We start from the raw sequence: 14568 nt of genomic DNA on the forward strand, positions 1-14568 counted from the left end.
AATGTTTTAATTGTGGATTATTAGTGTTATCTTTTTGGTCGTGCAGTTACTGTTAAAGAAAGTGGTGTCGGTTAAAGACAGTGACAAAATAAAAAAAATTAAAGGTTACTACACCGCCGATAATGGATATGGACGCCAATTAACCACAAAGACAACCTAAAGAGGTGGGTGAGCACGGTTTATAGTCAATGTGGTATCTGTTGTATTTGTCCCCATTCACGTTAGTGTGTTTGATGGACTGGCTATTTGGCTATATCTGAAGGTCGGTCTTTTTGGCAAAAACCTCGTCAAAGTAAACATCGTATTGACAATCTGGATACTTGGACGAGATGGATCACTTCTACTTGCACGGACATGTTTATTTGCTGTAACTACATGAAACAGTATAAACGACTACGCCCGCTGAGGGCGCCAATCACACACTGCGTGCACAGTTTAATTAGTGGAATTGTCTTTTCATTCGTGAATTTTACATACCATTAAATATCATTTTCTAATTTTGGCAGGACTGAGCATAATTATAACCCCTAAACCCTTCAGGCACCCCCCCCCCCCAATGACTTTGGATCCCATATATCTGCACGTACATTGGAGTAGCGAATATGAAACACAGATTAAATACAAGGGCTGTTTTTTTCTTCAAGGTGTATTGACAGTAGAGAATTCACCAGTTTGTTGGTTGTTTCACTTCAATTAAATTTGTCAGAAGCTTTCATGTGTTGGGCAAAGCATCGTGATCATTATAATAGTTCTCCTAACTTCACAAACCTTTCTCATTACAAACTGTGGTGGCGCTATTGTTAAGTCTATAGAGGTGAAAACTCTTTATTCAATGAAATTATTTGTATCGTTAATCAAATGAGCCTGGCATGGACTTTGTAAGTTAAAAACATTCAAAAACAGATTTACTAAATATGTTGCTTTATTTGCCAAAATTTTACATTTACATGGGTCATTCACCCATAAATCTATACATTACACAATATTTTTATACCATTAAAATGAAGGTAAATGCAGTTATATCAGAGATTGAGCAACATATAATTGGTTGAGAAGCAGTTTTAATATTAGCAGCATTAAAGCTACCAATCCTTGCCATTGTAATATGCATCTCATTAGCATCATGTGTCTTGTGTCCCATTGTAATTTTAATCTACTAAATACATTTGTGAGAACAACAGACTGATATGACGCCCATTACTAAATTGAACTGGTATACTATAAATGTAATAATAATAATAAGTATGCATTTATATAGCGCCATAAATCCAAAATTAAATGTTTATAGGCGCTTAACAATATAAAAGAAATAAAATTATAAACAAACAAAATAAAAACTACTGAGTTTCAAAAGTCTGTCTAAAAAGATGAGTTTTAAGTTTCTTCTTAAAAATGTCAATATTGTCTGAGAGTTTGATATGTAGGGGTAGTTCATTCCATAAGGCAGGAGCAGCATTGCAAATGGCTTGATGACCGAAAGATTTGGTACATGTATTAGTTTTTGGAACGTGGAGTGTAGACTGCGGGTGGGTTTGTACGATGAAACAAGTTCGCAAATGTAGGATGGCAGGGTGTTGTGAATTGCACAAAACGCGATTAACATGATCTTGAAATTAATGTGTTGTTGAACAGGAAGCCAGTGTAGGTTGTATAGAACTTCAGTGATATGGTCAAATTTCCTAGTCTTTGTAATGAGGCATGCCGCTGTATTTTGAACAAGCTTGTGAATATTTGTCTTGGCAATGCCGTAGAAGAGACTGTTTCTATGGTCAATCCTTGATGTTACAAATAAATGTACTAAATGTTTTGTAGTTGCATTAGTTAGGTACTTCCTGATGGAACTAATATTGCAGATATGAAAGTATTTATGCACACGAATAAATACTCCATATCATCTAAAGTTATCAGATATGTTTTGTAGGCGACGTATGAAATGCAGTATACAAAATGCAACAATTCAATGCAAATACTGCATTTATACTATCAGAAGTACATGTAAACCAGAAACTGTGTTTATTGTATACAAGATTAAACTTTGACAAGTTATGATCATAGACCCGCAATTTAAGACTTTTCAGCAACTATCATAATACATGCTTGATTTTCAACCAATGATTCGCTTACATGTCTTTGCAAAAATTACAATGGTGTGGTCAAATAATGATTCAGTATACAACAAATGCAATTTTTGGTTGATATATGCTTCAATTGGAGATGCACTTCTAATAGAGTGAATACTGTAAATCCTAGGGTAAATTTTACGTTAAAGAACAACATGGTATATAAACACAGAGTCACGGGCGGAGTCTATTATACAAGTGAATTGGCCCTCACCTACAAAAACAACGATAACTAAAAGCTCCACAAAAACATGAGAAAAAGTCTGTTAGACCCTTATATTCTAAGTTTATTAGAACACATGCTGGATGTTGGGATTTTAGGTTGTAAGATACAATTCAGCCATGGAGTAGAAAAATAATTCTGGTTGACATGCATAATCGTAACTACTGATTTTGGTTCATGCTTTGGTTCATATGATAAAAACTTAAATTAAATTTGGCAGATGATACAGCTTTAAGTTCAATCTAAAATAATGCAACATTTACAAATATAACCAAAGAATCAGTGAAAAAAAAACATGTACATGTATTTAATACATCAGGTCAGCTTGTAACCCACGCAAATGTTTACATTGAGATAAAGAAAAAAAAAACAGATTTTTTTCATAATTTTGTTCTACTTTGATTTAGTCACTTAAAAGCTAATGTGTAAAAAAATATTAAAGCTACATGTACAAGGGGCATCAGCGAGCACAAGCTTTCAGACATGTATTTCATGAAAAATTTAATTACATGAGTGCCATAAGGATAGTTTAAAGCGGGGGAGTCATCACCTGCACATCCATCAAATGGTCATAGCGTGTCATTGTTTAAAACAAGTGTCCACCCATGAGCCTTTGCGTTTTCAGCGTCGACTCAATTCCCACACGTGCACATGTTTAGTCCCAATAGATCAAAATGCTTATCCAAGATAACACATTTTCAAAAAAAAAGATGGCTGCCAGTAGGCAATCTTGAATCAAATCACTATTAAACTACTGCATGTGCATATGTCCCACATAAAGTACTAGGCACATGCAAAACATTATCAGGTTATAGAGGGTTCTGAAATATGACTACAGACATAAGGAAACCAAATTATAAGACTCTGTTCTGAACTTCATTAAAAAAATTGCAAACAAAAGTGCAACAATCAAAAACCTACAGCTTTGTACCTGAAAAATGATACATTCTTTGTGAAGAAAAATATATATAATCACAGCAAAAAAAAGCAATCAACCATTATCAGTAAACACAGGGAAGCAGGCTCGACTAGCTTCGCTACAGCTATTTCTGCTTCCCAGCCATATTATACACATTTACTTTTGTTCGTTTGTTTATTTATTTATTTGTTTGTTTGTTCATTTGTTTACTTATTTATTTATACTTGTACATTTACCGGTATTTATTTACTTACTTCCCATTGCAACTTTTTTCACATTGTTTAAAATGGGAAATAAAACAACAACAACAAAATACTTCGTCCATATCCATTTATGCTCCTACGACGCTTTCTGCTTCATGGTATTGTCCTCCTTTTCTGAGTCACTCTCACTGCTACCACTGTTACTACTGCTGCTACTGTCATCATGCCCATCACTCCCAGTTGTGATTTTTTCAGTGTTAGCTTTCTGTTGAACAATGACATATGCATGAAAACCAAGTCTTCTTCAATTAACATACGTGATCTATACATCTTCATAAAAGCAAATTGAGGCAATGACCAACAGCAATCATAGCATAAGGTTTATAAATAAAGTAAAAAGTAGTGAAATTAACTTTTAACAGTCCTCATTTTCAAACTGATTTTGGCAGTTTTTTTGACAGATGATCTCTAACTTAGGGTGGGGTTTGACATAACAGACAATAAACACATTCTGTGTTGGTGGACGCAATAAATGCACTGATTGTCTGAAAAACTAGGTTATACATCAAGCCATAACTACTAAGCTGACTAAATATAGAAGATATAAATTGTCTGAATTTGGAAGGGGGGGTGAATTTTAGAACACAATATATAACTGAAGACTTCACAAAGAGTCTGGATAGTGGATTTTTAGTTTTATGTTATCTTATTTCTTAGGTAACCCTCACAAATGCATGAATCAACAAATTTTTAGACTCACTTATTTACCTACAACAGTATTCATAAAAACTTTGGTCAATACGTGTCAATAAAGTTGATGAACAAAAACTCAAAGAATGAGCCTGAGTACTAAATGGGCAATATACCATATCACTTGAGAGGTGAACTTTCAAGCTTGGCTTTTTCTTTTATTTGCCAAAATGTCTGCTGTATACTCTTTTTATTCAGTCAACTGAAGTGAAATTGTTGAAATACTAATTATATGTATTTCACAAAACAGTATTCTGATATTTCAATCAATAACATTTTTTTAGTATTGATGATATTATTCGCCGGATAATATACCGTTTCTCACATTAACACTATTCAGCCATTGCACCACAAACAGACATCTATATTAACACATAACCTGCTAATAGCTTTGTACATATATAGCAAAAATAAATGGCATCACTGTAGATTTAAATTGAAGAACAGACAACTTCCTATCAACTTACCAAAAATACTGCCTCATATGAATCTATCTCAGCATGACGCTGTAGAGATTTCAACACTTTCTTCAAGTCACTTTGAGTGTTTTCGTAGTCAATACTTCTTCGGGGAGGCTCCAATGATAGTTCAATTTCAAGTGCTTGTTTCAGATAGTTGTGAGCTATATTATACAATCTGTCACTCTTCTCTGTGGGCATGCAAAAGGAATAGCACATCTATTTACAAATACACATAATTTCAACACATACTAAATCATATCAGACCATTTCACACATACCAAAAAATGCATGCATTGTGCACTGAATTATTAAAATATGACTTACTTTCTCCATAGAAACATACAAGTAATGTAAGCACATTGTGCTTCTAAAGGTGCAACTGTTTCGTTCAGTGCATCATGGGAAAATCTTTACACAGGAGACAATTAACAAAATAAATAAAAGTCATGTATATTTCAGGAAATAATTTTTTCATGAGAGAATAACAATTTAAGTTGTATTATGGCAAATTATATTTGCAGAAGTCAAACTTGTTGAGTCAAATGCTGACAAAGACATTCTGCATTCAAGACATATAGACAAGATGGTTTTGTCTTTTCAAGTACACCAAATTCATGGAGATTCATGTTTGCTAACTTTAACAGGTTGTATTGTACACAGTGTTTGAAACTAAGGCAGACCCTTGGGTTCGAGGCATAGAACTTTACAGTAGGGCTGACAAGATCAAAAGCCTGCTTTTTGAATTTTCTGATGACTTAAAAAATGATAAATACTATTCAACACGACAAGCATCTTTCAATTTTTAGTTTTGTTCATATATTTTTTGGGTCAACAACATTCAAGCAGGCCCTTGATCTGCAGGCCCTAAAGGCCATCAACCTTTTGACTGACTGATCACAGCTCATAAATATGCACATCAGATACATACCTCTTTCTTCAGCACTCTCCTTTTCGGCAGCTTTATTCCTGGCTACATCACCTTGACTCAGATAAATAGAACCAACAAAATAGACACTTCTGGCTGTATCTGGATGTTCCTTGCCTAGGTATTGCATTCTGATCTCCATTGCTTCCATTGCTAAGGTCAGTGCTTTATCGAATTCTTTCATCTCTGTGTAAGTCAGTGCCTTGTTCTTGAGCACAACTGCAGTTTTGGGAAAGCCATAGATCCTCATATCCTTCTCCAGAATAATAGCTTTGTCATACTCAGCAAGAGCTTTGTTGTAAAAATCATTACCATCTTCTTTATTGCCATCCTCATGTGCTTTGTTTCCCATCCAGTGATAGCATGTACCAACATTTAGTATGAATGTTGGCATGTCTAAATGAATTCCCTTGGTAGCCACACTATACAGGACTTCCACTGCTTGCTTGTGGTATTTCAGCGATTTATCAATCTCTTTAATAGAGAAATAAGAATGGCCAATTGCATTGAGATTCCTTGCAACATAAGTGTGTTTCTTCAGCAATTTTTTTCGTGTTTCCAGTGACTTTTTAAGCATCTTGATTCCATCCTGCACTTCACGAATCATAACTAAAGATCTGCCTTGTACATACTCGCAAGCTGCTAAGGTGAGGTCATAGTTGCTGCTGGATTCACCCTTTGAAGCAAGATCTGCTAAGATTTTGAATGGCTCTTGTAAAATCTGCAGTGCTTTATGAGCATGGGCTAGTGGCATGTAACTGTCTGCTTCTAGAGCCCTCATGAAGCAATACTTAATCTGCTTCCCTTGCTTCTTTGTAATTTCTGCAAAATTATGGAATAGCTCAATTCGTCTGTTAGGACCTAGGTAGTGCTCAAACAAGAGGGTAATGGACATTCTTTTTCTGTGATCTTTTTTCGACTCTATCTCTGGCACTATGCCAAGCTTCACCATCAATTTCAAGTAGTGATCAAGATTGGTTCTGTTATTTTTTAACACGAGCTGCATGACGGAATGGTAGTCAGTTTCAACTTTGGATGCATTCTGGCACAACAACTGATCATAGTAATTAACATAATTTCTCTGCCCTTGATCATAACTGTTCTGCAAGTTCTCATCTTTTGCCATTTCATGAAGGAAAGACCGCACTAGAGGATGCAAACTATACTTCTCGACTTTATGCAGGCGAAGATTCCGGAATTCAACAGTAGGTTCAGAATTGACAACTTTCCATAGATTGACAAGTGGCTGAATGATTTCTAATTTGGTCATGGCTTCATCCCCAGTACCTATCACACCTGTAGCTGCAGCCTGGTCTAACGTGCTTGGGAAAACAGAAAGCTTCAACCATGCACGCTGTAGCTCATCAGGCAATGCTTGGAAAACATACTGTAAACACTGATCAACAGGTTGATATCTATATGTCAGTGTTTTCATCGTTCTGCCCTTCTCTGGATTAAGTTGCATGATTATTTCCTGTGCAGTGACACCACCATCAACCAGACGACTAGCGATGATTCTCAGGGCTAATGGCATGTTACCCGTCAATGTGGCTAACTCAGCTGCATCAGAATCAGGGACTCTGTCTGCACCTGCTAATTTCTGCAGCAATGCAATAGACTCGTACTCCTTGAACGGTTTTAACTCAACTTGTTTGAAAGAAAGGGAACCAAATCGTGCTTCTCGTAGAGCATACCGCGAAGTGATCACTACTTTCAACCGACTGTTTTTCACTTCAAGTAATTCGTAGAGGGTATTGTGGAAATCATCACATGTATAGCTTCCAGGTTCCAATATGTTATCAGCGTTGTCAATTAGCAATATTGTATCTAAAAAATACAGTACATATGAGAATGTGTGTCAGATAAACTGTACTATTAATAGCATGCATGAAAACCAGATGACTCAAGTGTATATGCTGATTGAAGGGCAGTAGTCGTCTCACTGCGCTCATTCCACAATCCAATGTGCTTTTCTAATGGAAATCACAAGTATGAGGTTCGACCTGGGTGCGACTAGCACTAATTACCACTTGTGACTCCTTCGATACCTTCTAAACACCTAACAAAATACCTTATTAAAGCTTGGTAACGTCTCAGTTTGTACTCGTTGATCTGCACAACAGTCAAAGTCGCCATCTTTGTTTATATGAGACCCATATATCTTGCGCATGCGTGGCGCGACGACTACCGCCCTTTAAACATATTTCAATGTGCAACATTTATAAAATTGGCTATATTTACAATGTTTCAAACAAACATACAAATTATGTTGTACAAGTTCATTAAAAATGCATATTTATTACCAGAATATTAATATTACCAATTTTAACCAATTTGTGTCTGTGTTCATTTTAAGAGGAGATATCTTGGTAAATTTCTGTAACATGTAAAAACATAGTTGAACTCTGGTGACCTTGCCCTTTGTTATATAATATAATTCCCTTTAACATATTTTGTTCAATATAAATATGCATTGTCATAATTAATTTTCAGTACAAGCAAGTTTTGGGGTTGAACCAACAGTGGGGAATCAGTCTACCGAATGTCCTTTAAAGATGTAAATATCTTACAAAAACATTGGTGCCTTATCTGTTTAATTATTTTAAGGGACATAATTTCCAGTTTTATTCAAACTAATTCAGATATTTTAGTATAAAAATAAATGCCTCATCGCAAAAAAAAAGTGCTGCATTTAGACGTGAATAGATTCATAAAACATGCATGCAAGATAACATAAAATCTTAGCTGGCTTTTATCCAAGTATTTTGTACAGGTGTCTGTCAAAAATTAATGATTCACTGAGACAAATATGAACTGCCTCATTGTGTGACTACTGTATTATATGAAAAGTAAAAAAAACACTCTTTATGAATAGCTATCATGTTGCAAGCTCTGCTTTGTATGCAAATCAACTTAAATAGTTGGTGTCCAGTGGAGGGAGAAGTCAACAGTACTGTTGCCTCCTGAGAAACTACATCTTCAAACACTGCAATCTCTGAAGTGCGTTTTTAAACTAGTATTATAAAAACTATCATTCTGTTCTAATAGCTGAAACATATTCCTGTGAGTTTTCATTTGTCGAATGAACTGTTTGTCAAATACAGAATACATATATTTTAGAATAATTTTCTTTTTAAAATGTGGATGAAATGTTTTGCTTTTAATGTATTTTTTATGTATTGTTTTTGATTTGATAACTTTTGACTAAACAGATTTTCTATTAGCTTCAGATCTTGATCAAAGTTTGGCACCCAGTTCATAGCAGTGCTTATATTGATTTTCTGACATCTTGTTTTCTGTAAAGATTTTATTGGTAGGTTTGCAAATGTGTATCAGACTGTGCAATCTCTCCATGAGTTGGTTTTGAAACCCAGTATGGGATTCTGAGATACATTACCAGGGATATTATTACAAGATAAATCATTTGCTTCATTGAACACATACAACAATGCATATTTCCACTGAGATCAGTGACCTTTGATGTGTATCACCAGTGATCAGTCAAGTAGAAACAGTCAAAATATTTTATCAGATTTTCTCAATTTTTGCATGATATTTTTATACAGAACATCTGTTGTTCAAACTCAGGGAAGACTTTATACTGATGAATAAGGTGACCAAGTTTGATAAAGTTTGGAATAGAATTAGTAAAGTTATTATGCACACAATAACAATTATTAACGACGACGACAACGACGACGACGACAACGCCGGACAAAATTTTTCCCTTATTATATACCTTTCCCTTCCATCTTTGATGGTACGAGCAAGGTAAAAAGGACACATTCCCTATCATGCAATAGAAAACAAAATTGAAACCAGTCAGCCACAGTGTGAATCCGAACTAGACTGATAAAGATATTATTTGGCCATCTTCAATTGGGCCACAAAACATGTGTATACGTAAATGACACGATGTTTGTTTGTGAGTGGTTGTCCAGACACATGTATCAGCATTCATCTAAAAGCAAAATGATCTGCAAAATAAATCTGCATGCCTCTAGGTCCCAAAATATCCAATGCATGGACAAGTTTGGGTGTAATCTGCCATTACATTACCAAAATCTGGTTCCGGAATGTCAGAAACACTTGAATGATGAATTTTTAGTGATAAGTGGCTGCAATTTGGCATCTTGTATCGGATCACAAAATGAATGCATGTGCTCATGTATCCCATGATGTAATGTTGCTCTAGCCAGTATATCATTCATAAAGACAAGATTGCCACCAGTCACTCCACTCAATGTGTCTACAATCCAGCTAGCCATTTTCAAGCATTAACAAAATTGCCACCAGTCTGCAATTTTGAATACCCCGTAAGATCTACAAAACAAAGTAATGAATAGTTTCATTATTGGTGATGATTTGAAAATGTAAAATTTAGAGCTTCAGTTTTTAGGGCTTCAGTTTTCCTATGATCGTAATCAAACTCTGTTGTATGAGCTAATATATTGCAGGAAGAATCCAACATTTGTGATTATGACACAAATTTATTCTTGAGAGACATTCACTTAAGGTGCCTCTATACCAAATTTAGAAAGTATTCAGAGTTACAGCTTTGAAGAAGTCAAATGTGTAAAACAAATTGTCATGAACAGTATCCTCACATTTTTAATATGAAGAAGAAAAAAAAAACATGTCAATGATACATTCTGAAAAAACAAGATGGCTGCCTGTTGGTCATTTCGGTTTCAAATATGAAACAAATCATCATGTATCATGTTTGTATCCAACTTGATCCAAAACAGACAAATCCTTTCAAAGATACCACATTGTCAAGCAGGATGCCAGTTGGTGACCTTTGATCTCATTATATGGGACAAACTGACATGAGCATGTATTCCTATATGTGCCAAATATAAATAAAAATGGTTCAAAAGCCTTGGACATATACATGTAGTAGTATGGTCAAAAAACAAGATGGCCACCAGTCAGCCATTTTTGATCCTATTGTATAACAAATTGTCATGGACATGTAATCTAAAATGTACAATGTATATAACAAATTTGAATGAAAATGACCATGTCCACGATACATCATTTTCAAAAAACAAGATGGCTGTCAGTCGGTCATCTTTGATTCAATCGTGAAATGATTAGTCATAGACATGTATCCTAACATGTACATGTATAATGTATGTACTAAATTTGAAAACAAAATGACAAAGCATACATACATGTAAGATACCACATCTTTAAAAAACAAAATGGATGCTGGATAGCCGTCTTGGATTGAATCAGTAAACCAATGCATGTGAATATATGCCCCAGATAAAGTACTAGGCACATGCAAAGAATGAACAGATTTGATCCACAAATATGACTCAGGACGAACGGAGACCGAATTATAAATCTCGTAAGAGTAACAAAACTTATACATGATGATATTTTGAAAAGTAAATTGACCAATATAGTTAGGTAGTTAGAATATTGAAAACAGTACCATTACCTATTTTGCATGAAACACACCAATCTCTGACTATGCTAAACTGTGCATTATCAATAGTGACGTTCTTGCCGACTGAAGTTAACAATTCAAGGATCATGTCGCGTGGTGATTTAACTTCTCGTAAGTTGACATAATACGCTCTGAGGAGAATGAAAATTAAGTGAGAACTAACAAAAGACTTAATTTGGAGGGAATGTTTCTGTAATGCAATGTGTGCATATACTAAATTCCAAACAAGTAGCCTCTCGGCTGAGATAACACATTTCAATTAAGAAATTGAAGATATCACCACAAAATGAACAAATCTGAAAGAGGTCTACCAGAAGTATCTATATGTATAATATCAAAGCAATCAGACCTACTGGTATATGATTTTTAACAAGAAGTCAAAAATAACACTTTTTGCCAAAAATTACAAAATATTCATCAAAATTAGAGAATTGAAAACACCATCATGAAATGAAGAAATCTGAGAGAAGTCCACCTGAGGTATCTATATGATTAATATCAAAGCAATCAAATGTGCGTTTTTTAACAAGGAGTAAAAAATATCACTTTTTACCAAAAATTACAAAAATAATCACAAAAATTAGAGAATTAAAGATATCTACATGAAATGAACAAATCTAAGCAAGGCCTACCCGAAGTACATATATGCCAAGTGTCAAAGCAATCCAAATAGTTAAAAGTTTATGTAGACGGTGCACGATCACTCATACAATAAGGTCTGCTCGACAAAGTCGACAGCGGGGCTAAAAGTTAATTTGAGAAAAAAATTTCAGCAATCAAGAAATAATCCAAACAGTTTTTGAGATATATTTATATAATAAACTTTCATTGACAAAATTTGAAAAAAGCCTGTTACATTTGTATTATCTCTATAAACATATGATTCAGGGTTTAAATAGTCCTCTAAATTAGTTGGGTTGGAATTAAAGAAATTTTCAATACTTTAAAACACTGAATAGCCAACCCAAAAATTTTGGGTTAAAACAACAATGACAAATCTAATTAGTTTCCGATGACTGATCTTCTTAAAAATTGTAAAATGTTAGTACCGGTTATACATTACCTGCATTCCTTCCTGGCACACACCTCCATTGCCAATTCCGTTTTACCCATGCCAGCCATTCCACATATGCACACACAGGTTATAGTTTCTAATGACTTATCTAATATTTTCATAATCACTTCTAGATAACCTTCTCGTCCAATAAACACTGCTCCAGGTCGCTTATCAATTTCCCGCCTACGTTTACGGTATTCTTGTCTCTCCTTTTTATACTGTTCTAACTCAGTCAAAACGTGAATAACACCAATACTTTTGAATATGTCCTCCAAGTAGCTAGTGTCATCCTCATCTATGTAACCCTTTGTCTCAAGGGTATTGAAGAATGTTTCTGCATCTTTAATGTCTTCAAAACCTCCTTGGCCAATGGCTTTCTCAGTGACAGCAAACTTGGCTTGGTTCAGCTCAGCAACTGTTAATTCCTTGGACATTTCAATGAGGAATCGCTTCCACAGGCTAATCTGGGGCCTATCCTCCAGTGCTTTTATAGGTGAAGCCATACTACCCTTATGCTCGAAGGTTACACAACTTTCTACACAACTACTGAAATAGTAAAAAGAACCACAGTCCCTCTATCATAATATCACAATAGAAAAACTGTGTTAGAAAAGAAAACACCCATGTATTTCAAATCTGTTAAATTTGACTTCATCTACTGCTACTAATTTTTTTCAACAGTGCTCTGTTTGATTTATTTTTGCAGACATTTTGGTTAGCCTGGGATCGGCATAGTTAGTCGCCGGTACATTCCCCTATTAAATTCAGTTTGACCATAGCAGGCAGCAAGGGGCAGGGATTGTCAGAAAGAAACACACACACAAGTGTCTTGGATCCAATAGGGGGTAGAATTTATTTAACTACAACACTATAAGCTATAAAACCCAGCCCCTCCCATTGATATGCAAATGAGCAAATACAAATGCAAATGAGGTAGCTGACCTTGGGAGGGTACTGGCAAATTACAACTACAAACTATAAAACACTATGAAACTAAAGTCCCCAAAGACCCAAGACACTTGTAGGGTAGGAACCTAGGGGCGAACGGAAGGGAGGCCCGCAGCAAACCCCTGGATCGTCTGTAGACGGAGAGGGAGTGACGGGTGCAGATAACTACGAAAAGCATCACTTTTCCAGTCGCCTAACAGACGAATCAACTCAGCCGGGATACCACGGTCAAGGGCCCAAGAGGCTCCCCCACGGCGAAAACTGTGAGTAGAATAGAGGTCAGCATTCGGAACCAATGGCCGCAACAGCAATGACAAACGCTTCACAAACAAGGGGCATGGAACAGGACGTGGCCTAGGAGGGTTGCAGGGGAGGACAAACGCTGGGCCCGTGGATGGCGAGGGTGAAGCCCTGAAGGTGACGACAATGGCTGATACCGGGCAGAGGGGGTGACCCTTAAGCACTGGGAGGGGTAAAAGCAATTGACGATCCTTGGTCTGTATCGTTTTGGACCACCGAATGACTACTGCTAGACCCCATGGGAAAACCAAGAAATCCCCCCGCTTGAGATGACGGGAGCCATCAAACTGTGACATGGATGTGGGGAGCACGTTGGACTTCCGCAGGAGTCCAAAAAACAGTATCAAACAAATGGCCCAAAAAACAATGTCAGCAGGACATGTCAACTCCAGTTGAGCACGGATGCCCAGAAGCAGGTCCGGGGTAATTGGTAACTTCCTCTGAACTGCTGTGCCTTTCACTCGGGCTATACCTCGCAAGATACAGGTAAGTGGGAAGTTACCAGGGATAGGGTTGGCCAACCCGCCTTCATCGGCATAGTTAGTCGCCGGTACATTCCCCTACTACTCATATAATAACACAAGGTAGGAAAGCGTTGACACTATGACATCGAATCTTCCCGAAAATAACACGATTTTCCATATATAGTGTATGTCATATGTTGGTGGCCATGGTAACACCGTCAATCAAAGCAAGAATCACAGACTGTTTTCAACAAGATAATTTTAAATATTGGGCGGAAATTTTCCAGCACCTTATCACACATTATGCCAACAAACAATAAACTATACTGTGAACGGTTACTCTTTGGTAGCTGACAGTCACTATCTGACGTTCCTGAGATTGATAGTACAGACAAAAAATCGTCGGTGGAAGTAAAAAACTACATCGTTCTGTCAGGCGTGTTTGGAGTTTGGAGCAGCGCAACTCACGCGACCTCGTCAGGCTAACATTTTGGTTTGCAAACTTGAATGACTGGTTTAATACATGATCCATTAAAAAAACTTAATATTATTTAGGTAATCATAAAGTTATGCTTGAAGTAATTTAAAAACAAAAGTTCTAACAAGATAATTTCCTAAATGGTATTTACCGTAGACTGCAGGATACCTAAGGATAATACCTGGGAATACATCGAAAATAAAAGTCACTTGACCTCAGTAACCTGGCTCACGCAGAGGATTGTGGGATTTTCAAAATCTTT

General features: G+C 36.1%; 1 protein-coding gene across 1 annotated transcript; it reads right to left on the reverse strand.

Annotated features, from left to right (window-relative positions):
* Window positions 1-904: 904 nt before the first annotated feature.
* On the reverse strand, window positions 905-14536 carry LOC100377265 (uncharacterized). The gene is made up of 6 exons (XM_006814798.3): window positions 14458-14536; window positions 12123-12662; window positions 11051-11190; window positions 5605-7428; window positions 4683-4864; window positions 905-3730 (listed from the first exon to the last, which is right to left on the reverse strand). Exons 2-6 carry the CDS (start codon window positions 12617-12619, stop codon window positions 3602-3604), a joined length of 2772 nt encoding a protein of 923 aa, XP_006814861.3. The 5' UTR covers window positions 12620-12662; window positions 14458-14536; the 3' UTR covers window positions 905-3601.
* Between the last annotated feature and the right edge of the window lie 32 nt (window positions 14537-14568).

Source organism: Saccoglossus kowalevskii, chromosome 1 (genome assembly GCF_978046115.1).
Source record: "Saccoglossus kowalevskii chromosome 1, keSacKowa6.1, whole genome shotgun sequence".
Taxonomy (NCBI): domain Eukaryota; kingdom Metazoa; phylum Hemichordata; class Enteropneusta; family Harrimaniidae; genus Saccoglossus; species Saccoglossus kowalevskii.

Bases quoted from the DNA above. Each gene is read 5' to 3' on its own strand.
- LOC100377265 (XM_006814798.3), bottom strand. From the start codon at position 12,619: ATGGCTTCACCTATAAAAGCACTGGAGGATAGGCCCCAGATTAGCCTG. The intron at 4,865-5,604 runs GTATGTATCTGA...GCATGCCCACAG, and splicing joins GGAGAGTGCTGAAGAAAGAG to AGAAGAGTGACAGATTGTAT. The intron at 3,731-4,682 runs GTAAGTTGATAG...ATTGTTCAACAG, and splicing joins CATATGAGGCAGTATTTTTG to AAAGCTAACACTGAAAAAAT.